General features: G+C 51.4%; 1 protein-coding gene across 1 annotated transcript in view; it reads right to left on the reverse strand.

Annotated features, from left to right (window-relative positions):
* The window catches only part of USP2 (ubiquitin specific peptidase 2), a 40,735-nt gene extending 25,380 nt beyond the window's left edge, over positions 1 to 15,355 (reverse strand). Inside the window, exons 1-2 of the mRNA XM_063311255.1 lie at positions 15,284 to 15,355; positions 4,187 to 4,971 (exon numbers count right to left, since the gene is read on the reverse strand). Coding sequence (XP_063167325.1) covers positions 4,187 to 4,930 — 744 coding nt within the window. The 5' untranslated portion in view covers positions 4,931 to 4,971; positions 15,284 to 15,355. The remainder of the gene's footprint in view (positions 1 to 4,186; positions 4,972 to 15,283) is intronic.
* Between the last annotated feature and the right edge of the window lie 1,318 nt (positions 15,356 to 16,673).

Here is a 16,673-nt window from a genome sequence, read left to right on the forward strand (position 1 = left end):
GAGCCTGAATGGGCAGGGGTTCCCCGAGGCCTGAAAAATATGTCAAGGGTTCCTCCAGGGTCAAAAGGTTGAGAAAGGCTGGGCCAGACTGGTGGATCACAGTTGTTAGGAAACAGAAAGCTTATGCACCCATCTTGTCCCAATTTGGGGGAGTTTGACAGAGGCTTACAGTGAACGAGAGGGGTGAAGGGGAACAGCATTTCCCTTTGCATGATGATGCAGGAGTTGGGAAGTGGGGTGGGATAACCAAGAGGGGACCAACAGAAGTAAAAGCATTTAAAAGTCTGCAGTGCTTCCTGTGATGCGCCAGGCGTGTTGCAATTCTGCAGGCAGCACTAGGAAGTGGGAAGGCAAAGGCGGATCAATGCTTCTCGCCACTTCCAAGTTTGTTTGTTCCAAATGTATGCCGAAGCCCATCGCAGATCTAGCTACCCTAACCCTTCTCTGAGCTTGAAAGGCAAAGTAGATTTAGTTAGGGCTTGGCCTGGAGACCACCAGAAATCTTAGGCTGTTGACTAGCCTGGATTACACATCCTGGAAGAAGTTGGTGGCCAACGGCTTTCACATCCTCTGCTGAAAAGCCCACCTGGATGGCTCCATGAAATTGCTCAATTTGAAGGAGATTTTACATCTGTTGAGAGCCAGTTTGGTGTAGTGTTTAAGGCAGCAGGCTAGAAATGGGGAGACGGTGAGTTCTAGTCCTGCCTTGGGCATGAAGCCAGCTGGATGACCTCAGGCCAGTCACTCTCTCTCAGTCCCAGGAAGGAGGCAGTGGCAAACCACTTCCGAAAAATCTTGCCAAGAAAACTGCAGGGACTTGTCCCGGCAGTCTCTGAGAATCGGACACGATTGAATGGATAAAAAAATGTAAAAACAACACATCTGTTAGAGAGCCACAATACATTTCAAAGCTAACGTCACTACCCAGCCTGCTGAATCGGTCAGCTTGTTAAATCAATTCTGGCACGCGCAGCATTGTCCAGTGCTTATGTGTCTTCAGGGCCAGCCACAAGCCAGAGGGGGTGGGAATCAGGAGGGGAAGGGGTGCAGAGAGACATTTCTGGGATGCCGTGGGGAGAAAAGGGAGAAGAAGAAACGTGGGATAGCCTTTCCTTAAAGCAGGGTTGTACAACATGGGTCAGAAGGTCCATCAGCATCCTTTCTGCAGCCATCATCACCCTTAGGAAAGGCGCTCCTGAGTTTTTCAGCCCTTTGCTTTTATTGAGAGGGTGGGAGTCGTAAGTTATGCAGGAGAGAATGGATCCCTTAAGCCTTGCACCACCACTTCGGTCCCCCAAAGAACCCCTCCCTATTTGCAAGTGCTGATTTCAACCTGCCGTGCGGGTTGCGACCCCAAGCCGACAAAAAATGTGTGCCCCTGATTTAAAAACCACACCTGCTCGAGCAACTGATGTGCAAGGTCCGGCTTCTTAAGAGAAGGGCCCACCAGTTCACGACTGAATTAATCCATTTCCCATTTCCTAGGTTCTCGCAAACATTGGTGCAGAAGGTAAGCAGAAGGCTTGGGTTGATGCAACATGCTGGGCTGCATACCAGGAATGGGGGTGGGGGCGGGAGGGGGAGAAGGCAGCACTTAATTACTTGTTTGTATTTGTACATTCAACAACCGAGAATGGCTGGGATTTTGTTCTGAGCCCTGCCCTTAGTTACCAGAAAGACAACACAGCTCCTGAATTGCAAGCCAGAGACGACAAGCTGCAGTTGTTCCTTTACCAGAGGAAATGTGCTCTGTGCATGGCCAGAGGCAACTTGGCCAGAGTTGTATCTGAATGTGCTCCAGGATGCTTTTGTTTTAAATGGGGTCTGTGAAATGCAGGACCTGACTTACAACAAGCCACTGGGCAGAGCTCTTCAGCCCGAATTCTGCTCCTTTTCCCATCTAGGTGGAATTGCAAACACACCAACTTGTTAGGCGTTTATGGGCTACCCATCCTTGAGGGCAAATACATAAGAATGTCTACAAAGAAAAACTGCATGAGGCATCGGGGGCTTTGCCATTCCTGCCAGAGCCCCAAGGGTTAACTGCAAACATGCTCGGCCTGCTGGTAGCTACAGCCATGCAGACAAACAACAAACTTTCTGTCCCCAATTGCCCCCTCCAATCCTGGTTGGAAAAAGGCAGCACAATATGATTATCATGGTTGATCGCACAGTCAGCCAGATGTTTAGACTGGATTTGGCATTTTGTCCATCATCACCATCACCATCACCTCAATATATTCTAAGAGGGTGGGCCGTGAGAATCACCATATCTACTACTTTTTGTTGATTTAAGACAGCAGCACAGATGGGGGCAAAAAGAAGAAAGAGATAGGCAGAACCCACCCAGGATTCACACCCATGCCAGGCAGGGGACCCAGGGGAATGCAACAAGGCCCTCTCTTCAGTTTTTTCCCCCAGGAGGGTGCTGGGCCACCAGCAGCGAAAGAGTCAACCTGGCAGATTTTCTGTCTCCCTGACTCTCAGTCCTTGGCATGGGTCCCTGGTTTTTACGTAACAGATATAATCACTTAATACTTGCTCGGGAACATGCACAGAAACTCACACACACACACATGGACACACACACGCACACCAGCTTGTTATGCCAATAGTCCTCAGAGAAGTTTAGGGAAGGCTGTGGCCCTGCAGAGGAGCAGAGGGTCATCCACAGAGGTGATGTTCTGCTTCGGCACATGGCGGACAGCTCTCTCTGCATGTCTTTTCCTCCCATGCTTTCCAGCTGTTCCTCCAGGTGTGACTAAAAAAGCCACAGGATGAAATTGCAGTTGGAAACACTGAGAGCATACCACATTTGGGCTTAGCGTCCTGCCTGAAGGTTACATCAGAAGTTTCCACTTCGCCCTCCAAAAGGGCCTCTCCTCTACTTGGCATTCCCACATGTCAAGAGTTCACGGGTGGCTGATGTTCCCCACCTTGCACCCAGTCACTCAGGTTTCTGTGGCTCAGGAACACAGAGAGCCCAAGGCCACAGTGGGCCGGTGGAAGCCGGTGACTGGCATTTAATCACGTCTGACCTCACCTGGACACAGCAAAATTAGGCCACTGGGCCATGCCCTTGTTGACCCAGGGTACCGCAGCAGTATAAACTGGATGTGCTCCTGGTGAGCTGAGGGCATTTGATGCCCGGAGCATACCAAGGGTGTGTTGGAAAAAAACCCAGGTACACTTGCAGTGAATGGAAAACAGGAGGTAAGGGAGGTCAATGCAGTCCAGAAGGAAACAGGGCTGTAAGGATTTGGATCTTCACATCTCACAGCAGCAGAGGGCTATGGAGACTTCTGCACAGCAAGGAGCAGTAAATGGAATGGTGGGCCAGCTGCGTTCACACTGCCAATTACCCCCCCCTTTAAAAATCTGCTAAAATTTAGCAAGCAGAGGTCAATTTGGGAACAACAAGAGAGGTGGTATGATGTGTGAAGGCTGCTGCTGGGGCAAACATAATGGGTAAACATAATGCCAAAATTGAGAAGAAAACTGCTAAATGAACATTGAAACTAGAACAATAGGATTCCACCTGGATAAAAGCACCGATTCTGAAATGGAAAGTCTACAACAGGGTTTCTCAGCCTGGGCCACTTTAAGATGGGCGGACTTCAACTCCCAGAATTCCCCAGCCAGCTGGCTGGGGAATTCTGGGAGTTGAAGTCCGCCCATCTTAAAGTGGCCCAGGCTGAGAAACCCTGGTCTACAACCTGGCTCAGCGAAGTATTTTATATCCAATAGAAGGAATGTACATCCAGTAGAAGGAACATAGGTAGCTCAGGGTTGAACTGTGGAGGACTCATTTATATGCCGGAGACACGGCTCCCGTAGAAAGACATTTGCCGCTTGCCATTTTGAGTCTTTGTATTACGTTTAAAAACTGATAGCCTCAATAATTAGGGACCCTTCCTGGTGCATAAAAAGCTTTTTTCTTTAAAAAAAAACACCAATTAATTCTACTAATAAATGGATGAAATATAGCACCTCCAATTAAGACTAACAAGCTGTACTTATGAAATCCTGCAGTCTGGGTTGCTACCTTGAGAAACCTCCTTTGTGCTGGCTTTGGCACATGTCAACATTGGGTTGCATCAAGTGAGGTTCCCCTATTTCCATGGCCCCCAGAAGACGCACAGCCCCCCTTCCCGTCCCACTCGAAACTGGGGGGGGGGGCTCTTACCGGAGCCTCCTTGCTCAGGACATCAGTCCGGCTGTTGGTCCGCTCCCACTGCTGAACAGAGCAGCGGCTGGCGGGGCGCAGGGTGGGGGTGATGACCTCCGGGGTGGGGCCGTGAAGGCCAGGGCCTGGGGAGCGCCCTCCTTTGCGGCCGAAGGACTCCAGGTAGTCTTTGACGTAATCCGAGTGTCTGGTGTTCTGGTAAAATCCTTGCAGGCTGCACAGCTCTTGGCGGTTGCGGGCGATGAACGGGCTGCGTGTCGAGGTGGAGGGCTCCGGGGACAGGTGCATGTTGGAGAGGTCCTGAGCCAAGTCGGAGTGGCTGTTGGACTTTTTGCGTCCCAGCGGGGTGGAGCCATAGCTGGTGGAGGGCCCGTTCGCGAAGGGGTAGTTGGTGGCACCCCCACTCAGCCCTCCGCTCCCGGGGGGCCGCACGGGGACCCGGCCGAAACCGGTGCTCAGCCTGGTGCCCGAGTCGGGGCGCTGCAGCAGCCGGCCACCCCCGTCAAAGTTCAAGGAAGAGGAGGAGACGGTGGCCCCCGACGTCCGCAGGTGGGTGGAAGCCAAGTAGCTGGACGGAGCGGTGTGCTTGTAGTTGACCTTCTCCTTGTCTGGGTACGAGGAGGACAGGTTGGGAGAGTAGGAGGAATAGGTGCCATAGCTGGTGGAGGCTTTGCTGCAAGGCAAGGTGTCCGAGTAGCGAGGGGAGTCAACGTAGCGCTTCAAGGTGGAAGACAGCTGGGACATCCTGAGGGATGGGGCGCTGGGGGAGATGCGGGTGGCATTGACTGCAAGAGAGCAGGACCCCGTTAGCTGGAGGGGCTGGGATTGAGGGCGCCCTTGCCCCCCACCCCCCGTCCAGGATCAGCTCACACGGAGGAGCAGAGAGAGACTCAGCTGCCTCCCAAACACTGCGGGCAAACCGATTCTCCATGCCACGCCACTGAGGGAGCCAATAAGGCTGGGCTCTGGTCGGTTCTTGGAGGAAGGAGCGCCTGGGGCGGGAGGCCCAGGGCTGCTGGCTGGACTGGGAAGTCAACCCCCTCCCCACAAATCAAACCAACCCACCTCTGTATCACCTCTGCCCAGAAAAGCATGACAAGGGCGTGTGCGGATGGGTCTACGTAAGTCGCCAGAAGCTGGGCTCAACTTGAAGGGGGCTTGACCCGAATCAAAGGATCTGCATTTCAAAAGTCTTGGGCTGGAAGGTGGCAAACCACTTCCAGATGGTTGCCGAGAAAACCACACAGACCAAGAAGCGTTCACCCAGGACCCAGGTGTTTTGGCTTCCCAGTCCAGCCCATGTGATGGTCTCCGTTTCAAGCCATTATTACTATTACTACTATTATTATTGCTACTGCTATTATCATCACCATCATTATTATTACTGAAACACAAAAACAGCACCAACAGAATGGAAAAAAAGATAAATAGTGCTTATACAATGAGAAAAAAAGATCCTAGATATGGTGGTTAAATTCAATGTGACAAAAAAAAAGAGGAAAAAAGGATAATTAACAGAGAGAAAGAGAGAGAAGGGGAGGGAGAGAGAGAAGACCCATATAACATCCATTGGCACCAATATAAAGTTAATTTGATCTTTCAGCTAATTAAATCTAGACCAAATAGGTTCATTTTGCTTCAGATTCTCATTTCTGGAACACAAAAGACTTTTCAAAAATAGAGAACAGACTCATATCCTGAATCCGTTCCTTCATTTCAAGAGGCACGTTTCTTTCCGTTTACATAAGACCATCCTCTTTATTGTGCCCCAGACTCAGTAGAGTGAAGGCTTTTCAGGAGATGGCAAAGTCCACGTTTCAGGAATGCAGTTCAGCCTCATGTTATAGCCCCCAGCTGAGCACCAAGTCTGCCCCCACTTAGCTCTTCCAAGATCAGCTGCTGCCAAGATGGGCTGGTACCATCTGATGGGAAGGGTTTCTACTTAACTCTTAGTGACATCCAACCGACCCTTGTCCTTGCCCCACATGCTCCTCTGTGGGAAGCACACCCACTGATGTGCCCTCCAAGGGCAGGGGCAGCCCTTGGGGGTGAAAAAGGTGACGCACTCAACTTGAAGGTTTCCCGGCAGGAGATGTTCTCTGCTAGCCAGGAGGGCAGAACTGAACAGGTGGGTTGATCCATGGGAAAGTAGACCCGTTTCTATTAGGTGAGCCTTCTTGATGAACCAAACAGTGGGACAATGGGACAATCTTGGGAGTAGACAGTTTCTCTCTCTCTCTCTCCCATCCATCCATCCATCCATCCATCCATCCATCCATCCATCCATCCATCCTCTATTCATATCCATATCCATCCAAGAGTTCAGAGCAGAATACATAACTCTGCTTCTTCCTCTGAGGCAGGTTGGGCTAAGAAAGTGTGGGCCAGTCACCCACTGAGTGGCTAAGGGGGAATGCAACTTGACTCTGCCTGGTGTCAGCCCAAGATCTTAACAACTACCCCACGGTGGCTGTCATCACAGGCTGCTCATCAGCTATTAGAGAGAGGAGACGGTGTGGACTAGGTGGCTTCCATGACTCCAGGATTCTAGGACTGCTCCTTGACGCCATCTCAATCTGTCCCCCCCCCCCCAGATATTCTGTCACCCCTCCAGATGCATTGTGCTCCCACCATTCTAAGCCAGCTTCGCCCTCTTGATGGGAGTTGTACTCCCACATCTGACGGGTGCTGACCTTGACAGAAATTCAACTCCTTTTGCCAGGTAAATTTTACACAAATTGGAAACCTGAATGTTGCTTGTGCCTCCTGCTGGTGGAATGTCAGTTTGCAAAGAAACAGCTAAGTCTGCCCAAGAAATGCCAGGCGTTTGCAAGAGGGATTTTGCTACTGTACAGGATGCAACTGTTTGGGATTTCCACCCCATAGTGGTTCTGCCTTGAAAAGTTAGCAGGAGTGAGCATTTCCATTTGCCTGGGCACAGAAATGGGGAAAAACAACATTCAGCAAAATTCTCCTCCTCCTTAAAATTGGTTAGAATCCTAGTCGCCATGGAGATGGTAACACAATTCCAGATGTGCAAGAGACAATCCACACGCATCCTTCCATTCAAACAATAATGGCATTCACCAGATGTGCTTCCCTATGATTAACTGAACCATCACTTATTCAGTTCCCCCCATTTTCTGGTCTATGTAAGAGAGAGAATGATAGAGCGACTACCCAGGCTTGGTTCACACAAGCTCAACTTAAGTGGGTCAAAGAAGCAGAAACATCTTTTAAATTATTATTATTATTATTATTGTTATTATTATTTTAAAAACTGTTTCTTGGTGTTTCATCAGACACAGCCTACAACTCTAAGGATATTTCAAGGACAGAAAGAGAACAGGGGCAGACAAGCTATCATCCAACAATGTAGAAGGGAGATCAACCCTCTAAATCAGTGTTTCTCAAACGTGGCAACTTTAAGACATAGGGACTTCAACTGCCAGAATTCCCCAGCTAGCATGCTGGGAGTTGAAGTCTCCGTGTCTTAAAGTTGCCACGTTTGAGAAACACTGCTCTAAGTACACTAAGGGCTTACGATGGGGAACTGTAATTTGAAAGGTTGGAAGAAAGCTTTAGAGTTATCCCCAGGATTGTCATTAACAGAAAACACACCCATCTGCCTTTGGGAGGACATAAACCAAGCAGGGCTTCGTACGATGCAATTCTGGATCCCTCTCTGGTCCTCTGGCTCAGGCCTAGAACATCAGAAGTGAGAGCAAAGAATGTGCTCCTAGCCATGCGCAGAGAGACATTCATTGACCACAAAGCATCCAAACTTCCTTGCTGGATCTGCCTCAGAGGTGGAATAGTTGTGAATCCAGTTTCCATCATCAGCCAGGTCTCTGGAAGGTGGGAAAGTAAATCCTTCTCTTGTATGTGTCTCCAGAGGCTGGTGTTTGGAGGTAGTCTGCCCTGGACCTAGAAGTTCATTTAGCTATCAAGGTTCAGTGCAGGCTAAAAAGCAAATTCTTAGATGATCAGTCTGTGCTTTTATAAAGCTGGATCTTAGATCAGCCTTTCCCAGCCTGATCTCCAGATACGCCGGGACCAGATCTTTTCTCCTCCGGATCCCCTGCTGTCTTTTCCTGCTACAACCCCACCCGCCACTGGATTCCTACCTGCCCTCCAACTCTTTAAAGCTCCAAGGCTACCTCAAGAAATCCAAGCTGTGATGGAAATTCCAGGAGGCATTAATTCCTGCCAGGAAGATATGGGAACGGCCTCTTCTCCGAGGAGCAGCCCAGCTTTCAACACGCCTCTGACACCTTCAGGTGAGCTTTCTGCAGCTCACCTGCTTTGGATGCCTCCCAAGCAGCTCACCTTCTCAGGTGATCCCTTGCCACCACGTGCTTCTCTCGGGTCACTGCGTGGAAGCGCAAGCAAGGCTGTGCAGGTCTTGTGGGAGAGCGTCACAGCAGTGGTGGCACATGACAGCCTGGGGCACACGGAGTCCAGCTGAGGAGGCTGGGGGGGGGGGCTTTCAAACCCTGGGCGGTAATGTTCTTCGGTGCCGAACAACTGACACACAAGCCTGCCTTCTAGTGGCCTTTCGCAAGCAACACACCCTTGTCTCAGCTGCCTGTTCAGAAGAGCTCAGCCCGGCCTGAATGCAACATAAGGCGCCCTTCTATGCTTTAATTCTTGCTCTCCATCTGGCAAGCCCACCGCTGCTCAGCCTGAGCACTTCAGCACTCGCCACAGCTGGCTGGCTTCTTTACCTTCCAAACAAGGTGGTAATAAGGGCACGGACCCTGTTGGTCCCTTTTCACAGCTCCTTGGGTGCACTCGGGAATGCGATGCGCACCTAATGCCCTCTTGCTTCTCTGTGTTGGGTGAATGCAGCCCTGAGGGGACTTTCCACTCTGCCCTCCTTGGTCTTCTCTCGGGTTTTTTTCTGTTTTCTTGAAACTCAACACTTCAGGGAGAACAGAAAGGCAAAGGTCCTCTCCAGGCAAAGCTGACTTGCAAGGGCTCCAGAAGGCCAGCTGTGTGGTCTTCCTGGCAACCAGCTAGAAGTGGTGGACCACTGCTTCTTCCTGGGATGCTCCTTGGGCTATCCAGATTTGGGACGGTCTAGTGGTCTCCCATCCCAGGCCCTAATTTGCTCAGCCAGAGCCGTGGTGTCCTACAAGCAACCTTGCCTGTCCTGCTTCTGTCTCTGACTCAGGACCAAGCTCCCAACCCACGAGGCAATTTCCCCTAGATTTCTGATATTCAGGCCATCCATACTGATGTTTATGCCACCAAATCTCACCATCTGTGCACCACAAGATCGGGGAGTCCCGAGAGAACTCCCCTGTGAAAAGCCACCCAGTGAAATCCTCTTTCAAAATTCAGTGGGGCAGGAGTGGGAGGTAGGGAGATGCCACTTGGCCATTGGGTTCACACACGACGCAAACCCACCAATGTGCTTCACTTGGCTTTGGCATGGCACAGGGCATGAGTCCCGTGGGTTGGAGGCATCTTTCAAAACTAAGCCCAGCTTAGCATCGCAAGTGGCTCAAGGTCCTCGGAGTCCAGCAGAAGCTATGATAATGTCATGCCTGCCATGACATCATTCTGTCATCTGACTGATACACATGACATCATCCACGCTGTTCGTGCCACGAGATCACGAGGCCTGTCACGGCACTGTCCTCACCCCGCTTCCCCCTCCAGGCGTACTAAGTTCCTCTAGACAGGCAATGTGGAATTGGCTGCCCCCCCTCCCCAACTATAGCTGAACTTCCACTCCCAGCATGCCTCACTGCTGGGGGACCAGCTGAGATTGCGGGAGGGAGACAGTTCAGCAAAAGTGGGCGGCCTCTGGTCCCCTGCGACGGCCTCTGGTCCCCTGCGATCCTTTCCAGAAATCCTTTCCACCACTGGCTGTTTCCCGATCCTTCCATTATTATTTTTTTTCTGCTGCTTTATTTCGTAAGTTAGCCGAGATGTTCTGTACACAAGGCAGGTGTTCTGCTCTGGGCACCCCCCATCCCCCACAGACTGGCCCTGCCATTGAGCAGAGCTTAGGCATCTCTCTTCAGCTCTTCCTCCATCAATAATTCAGACCAAGGACAGCCTCCAAGTAGATCAATGTTTTACAACCTTGGCAGCTTTAAGAGGGGTGGACATCAACTCCCAGAATTCCCCAGCCAGCTGTGCTGGCTGGGGAATTCTGGGAGTTAAAGTCCACCCCTCTTAAAGCTGCCAAAGTTGAAAACAATGAAGTAGATGAAAACGGGAAGGGCTTTCTCTGAGCCAGGCTCAACTCTAGGGGGAAAAATTCAGAATTTTTCTCTCCCCCACTTTGCACAGCAGGAAGGACGCTGTGAATTCCAGGGGCACCACTTCTTGGCTCCCAGCATCCAAGTCCAGGAAAGTTGGGGGAGGAAGCCTGTGTGAGGCTGGAGGTGAGGGTGCTTACAGCCCAACACCACCGACAAGCTGCTCTTGAATTTCCAGGCAGAACGCTCGTGTTTCTTTATGAATCATTTAAGACACGACCTTGCAGTTGCCACTGCGCCAGAAAAAGGCCATTTTTGTAACTGATGTCCGATTCAGTGCTCCGCAGAAAACCGGCCATGGGTCTCAAAGAGGAGGCGGCACCCCAGTTCCAGGGGCGTTGAGACACTTTGCCTGTGCTGCTCCTTCCTCAAGAACCTCTGCAACTTGAGAAGTTTTCTTCCGTGGAAGAATCCCTGTGCGCAATGCCATGGCAACGGCTTTAATTCTGCGTCTTCTGTGGCTTCTCTGTGAACTGGGGGAGTGCCAGGTGCTGTATCTTTTCAAGACACGTGAGACTGTTGGCCAGCTGGCTTCTGGCCATTGTTTGCATGCTCTTGGCTAAAAAACAGGAGCTGCGCATTAACCGGCTCAGACTCAGTATTCTTATTTGTAAAATGGGAATCTATAGGAATATGTATGTGTGTGCGTTTGTATGTATATATCAATTGATATAGCACCTATTTCAAATATATGACTCCGGGTGGCTCACAAACAATTAAAAACAATGTAAGAACAATGTAAAACAACTATTTTAGAGCAATAAAAACCATACAAAAGCCATGCAACAAAATCCACAGCTGGGGTAGTCGAACATCCATCAATAGCAATCAATACAGCCACTGTACAGGCTCTACCACACCTTGGGTCCCTATATCCGATAGCAAAACCACACACACACACAGATATATAGTGGGGGAGAGGGAGTGGGGAAGGGATGGGAAGGGACAGGAAGTGAAGGGAAGGGAAGGGGGAAAAAAAGCAGGCCCATTAAGCTTACAAGAAAGTGTGGAAGAAAGAGAAGAAAACGGGGCAGGTAGAACCACAGAGCCGAGATGGGGAGATTACTGGGATTCAGACCTTCCCAGAAGAGACAATCGGTTTTAGGCTGACCCAGCTAGGAGCAGCCCTCCTGTTAGCTCCAGGATGGACCCGATGTGTGAGCAGATCCGCACGCCGTCCTGCCCTTCATCCGGAACGCAAAGCGCCTTGAAGCAGCCCTGGCGATACCCACCAAAACCTCCTTCTGGCTTGGGCTAAAGCTGAACTCCCCACCCTCAACATGTGAAACAATCCCGAAGTCCTAAAACACAGAGAGCAGCAGCAGTAGCAGCAGCACACCTCTCCCTTCCCTCCAGACCCTGCGACTGAGCCCCTTCCCCCTTTTCCAACCCCCCTTCTAAGGGGGCACCGAGGCAGGCCAGTCCACTGGCTGGCTGGAGGTGGCTGAGTTCAGCAAAGCAGGAGCCGCAGTGCCGGAGAGCAAAGGGAGGCTCCCGAGAGAAGCCAGGCCCCGCGGAGCCTACCTGATTCCCCTCCGGCCCCCCAGCGAGGAGGCCAGGGCCGCTGCTCCCTCCAGCCTCTGCGCTCTGGGAAAGATTCTCAGCCAGACCCTCCTCGGGCACTCGGGGACTCTCCTCCGCCAGGCAGAAGCGCTCACCGGCCCGAGGTGACGAAGAAGCCGCCGGCCCCGGGGAAGGTTGGCCTCTTTGGCTGGCAGCTGCTGGCCTCTCTCCTTGGAGCCGTGTTTTCAGAGGCTCCCATGGAGGAGTTTCGCCGGTTGCTGAGGAAACAGCCCTTTCAGGGTGCCCGGCCGAAAGTTGAGGGTTGGCCGGTTGCCCTGGCCGGGCTCCAGCTGGCCCTCGGCATGTGTTGGAGAAACAAAGCCAGGGCTGCAGGAAGGACGCTCTGGCATGGCAGCTGGTGGGGTGGGGTGGCTTGCAAAGAGCACCTCCCTTCCCTGGTGGGACCCTTGGAGGGTCTCTCAGGGAGAAGGAAGGTGACTTGGAAGCGCTTTCTGAACCCTGAAAGAGAGGGCCACCACGCGTGCTGATGGCCGTCCTGGGCTAGGAGAGGCTCAGGCATCCGAGAGAGGCCATGACATCACGTGCATCCTGATGCCATCACGCAGGTCACGCCATCTGCACAAGGATGTCACGGGGCATGTGATGTCACCACCCCGACGGATGCCCATGAAGAGAAGGAACAATAGAGCCAGCAAAACCTTGTGGGGAATTCCACTCCCCGTGACTGACCGGATCTTCCCCACAAAGCCCAGAGATGCTCCAGCGAAAGGGGAAGAAGGTGGGAGTCACCTCTCTCCAAGCAAGATCAGATGCAAGCGAGTTGGACGCAGACCTGGTCTTTTAAAATGTCGGAGCCGAAGGAGAGAGGAATTTCAGAAAGCCTTCCCCCTTCTCTGAGGCCAAGTGCGGCCTCTGGGTAAAATTCCCACAATAATATTTGGGCTTGGTCACCTTCGCAGCTCCTTCTCCCCAAACCCACCTGTGAAAAAGAGACCAAGCCAGCATCATCCCGTCTTTACTATTCTTCCCAGATGATTAGTTGGGTGAACATGATGAAGACTAATGGTCGAACCCATCCACTACAACCTCTAGGGTGAATTTAATTCACGGAAGCTTTCTGTCCAAAATCAATGCTGAATCCGGATGTGCACCAGTTGAAACGTCAGCCCTGACGTGTCTTGCTCGCACCTCAGAAGGACTCTTTCGTGGTTAACCCCCCAACGCTTGTCCAACTTTTTTCACCTTGAAATGGACCCTCCCCACTTTTGATTTGATTTGTCTCTGTTAAGATCAAAAGGTGTCCAGTGAGGCTGAGATGGGGCATTTTTGGAATGGGGACATTTCAACCTTCCCCTCTTTTGCTCAGCTGAAATGGTGAGTTAATATGTCGGCTGGCTCTGCTGAAATCTTAACTCACAACTCTAGTGCGGTGGGGTCTCTCTGCTCTTGTGTCAGAGGAATCATTTGTTAACCAGTTCCAACCTTACAACCTAACTGGAGACTGGGGCTGCAACTCCTGCTTAGTTGGCTGGGGATGATGGGGATTGGTCCATCTGGAGGGGTCCATCTGGAGGAAGGCTGCGCCAGAATATATCACAAGGGTTTTATCAGAATATTCTCCCATCAATACTTCTCACTCAAAGCGAGCAATTTCCGTCTTTCCTGCGCTGTTGTTCTGCCCACCTGTGAGGGCTACACTGGGTCAACCAGGTTGCAAATGGCTTTATGCCCTGCGTGTCCAGACTTGATGCCACCAAGCATCTCAGAAGGAGTCTGACAGCCCCTTTTCCAACTAACACATTTTATGCAAAGGCATCAGCTTTTGCAAAAGCTGATGCCTTTGCATAAAATGTGTTAGTTGGAAAAGGGGCTACCAGACTCCAGATTTCAAGCCATGATAGACTAACGTGACTCTCCTACAATTACGATGCCTTCCACATTCAAGAGATCAGTGCTGGCTGCACCAGGTCAAAGTATAAAGCCCAACTGACTAAGGACACACTAAGTTGGGACACAGCATGGTATGCCGGGACAAAAGCAATCATATTATGGTTCAGCACATCACAACAAGCCAACCAGGGTTGGATAGCACAGCCAATGTCGGACAGATGTGCAAATCCACAATGCTGCTAGGGCCCGAACAACTCTGAGAAGATGAACCCTAAGCCCTTTGCTCTGTCCTTCACAACCCATTCTTACACCCCTGCTGACCTCTTACTCCAGAACGCAAATGGTCCTCAAAATAACAAAATATGCCTTAACCCCACACTCCCCCACTGAGTGTGATCTAACGGGTTGACCCTGGCCCCACGGTGGTCTAAAAATTACCTTACTTACCCCTGGAGGTCATGCCTTCTTCAGTAGCTCTGGGAAGCAGCTCCTTCAAGGATGGAGTTCACTGTAACCCATCATTAGCCGAGCAACCCAAATACATGTTGCACAAACAATTAGCATGGCAGGATATAATTAAGCGGGATGGAATTTGGCATGAGGAACCAAGCCGCCACCTCAGAGGGTCACGCCAACCGGTCATTAGTTAAGTAATGCTCACAAAATGCTTGTCAATATCAGCAGGGTCCTGGCCCTCTTTTGCAATGCATATGTGTGGATGCATTTGCACTAATGTGTTGCTGTTGTTGCTGGAGAAAGACAGACAGACAGACAGACAGAAAGACAGACAGACAGCACACTGTGCCTGCCAATTGAGTTAATTCATCTCCTCTGTTTCAACAAGCCTGTAAACCATCAGCTAACCACGTGCGAAGACACACCACACTAGTCTAGCGTTGCCTCCTTCAAGGACTGCAGGCCCCGGGTTTATAAAGGACCTTCTAAAGCTTGTTGTATAAAGACACTCTCCAAATTGGAGCCCAGAGGAAGCCCCAAGCAGAACAAGACCCAAGGAAGAGTCGTAAGACAGAAGGACAACGTGCGTTTTGCACAAGGAGGCCCCACTTTCGATTCCCAGCTGAGTGAAGGAGAGGCGGTCAGAGTGTAGGGTTTTCTGTCTTTCTCTGCTGCCCTCCAGTGGCTGTTCAGATTGTTGCAATCCCTCCCTTGGTCCCCCGAACCTGTCAAAGGGAGGCCCTCTTACTTCCCCTGGATCGGCAACCCCTTAGGATAAATCGATTCCAGTTTATTTGCTGTCAACCAAGCCTTGCACAACCGAACATCCCCACATTGGTGCGCTTTGCGAGCTCCACCTCTGGCAAGGGATTAATCTCAAGACCAGCTCCAAGGATGCCCAATAACTCTGTGACCCCCCCCCTCGCCCTCCGCCCCGTCGGAGGATGCTCACCGTTTGCGTCTGCCACGTCTACGAGAGCTTTGTTCCTTGTGGTGTTAGAAGCAAAGTGGCATCATCTCACAATGACTGCCTGGGGCTGTGGGAGAGACAGAGAGAGCCAGGTGAATCACTCAGAGACACATAAACAGGTGGACACACCCATGGGAACTGAGGTGCAGGCAGGGAGGGAACTGGAGCCCTGGCAAAAGGAGAGCTGGGCATGGCACGGGGAGGGCACCTGGGGCACGGGGATAAGACGGCCTCTGCTGCCATGGCTGGTGCACCTGCTCTCTTCTAGGCATGGCGTGCATCAGAGGCGTTTCTGGAGCACACTGCACCTTCAAAGGGCTCCAGAGATGTTGCGGTTTGCAGGCGGGCCAGGGACGCAGCTGACTCTTTCCGGTATCAAGGTGGGGCCGCTGAGGCGACCCAGAAGGGAAAGACGCTGCTCAACAAGGAAGGATGCAGGGAAAGGAAGGGCTGGGAGAGAATCCAGTCGCACAAGAGGGACATCAAATAATTTTGCATCCCTTCCAAGTCAGCCAGTTTGGCATAGCGGTTAAAAGTGCTGAACTAGGAGCAGGAAGGCCCTTCCTCAGGCACTGGAAGCCAACTTTGGGCTAGTCCCTCTCTCTCAGCCTCATCCTGGAAGGATGGCACACCACTTCCAAATATGTTGCCAAGCAACTGCAGGGACCGGTCCACAGAGCCACCAGGAACCGGGTTTGACAACACAAAAACATCCCTTCCAAAAATGCATCTTTTTTTGCTTTTCCACTTCCTATACCTGGTGCTCTCCTTGGCTCTGCGGAGGCTCTGGCTATCTCTGCCAAGTCCCCCACCTGGGCCAACCCCTCAACCCAACAGCAGGCCTTGGCAACTCCCCCTGGCATTAGCTGTTCCAAAGGTGCCAATAACCAAAAGCCACAGAGGCAGGGCACAGCTGTCCAAGCTGGTGTCCCCCCCCAGCCACATACAATAATCCAACGTTTTCAGTCCTCTGCAGCTGGAGACTCTTGGTTTCACTTCTCCGCTGCAGCCCGGAGCATTCGGCAAACAGTTATACAACCATGCATTCTTGGTTGTTTTGTAAGGACAGTGGCAACATCTGACTTTTTTCTTGGAAACGAGACACAGAAGGTCTGTAACTGGATCACCGACAGTTCTATTTTTAGTTCAAAACAGCTGCGGTGGGTCTCAGGTTGGATCAGGCCAAAGAGCTGGGTGGGAGGGAGGGGAAGAGGATCATGGCTTCTTCTCCAGTGGAATGTCTCAACCATAAACAACCTTCCAGTTATCCTTGGCCTCCTCTTTGTGTTACGGTGAGAAATGTTATTTTGATGCATGGATGGAAGAACGGACACTAATTCCTTCTCCTGCTGAGAACTGTGGTTCTAGATCA

This window comes from Candoia aspera, chromosome 9, assembly GCF_035149785.1.
Source record: "Candoia aspera isolate rCanAsp1 chromosome 9, rCanAsp1.hap2, whole genome shotgun sequence".
NCBI classification, from domain to species: Eukaryota; Metazoa; Chordata; class Lepidosauria; order Squamata; family Boidae; genus Candoia; species Candoia aspera.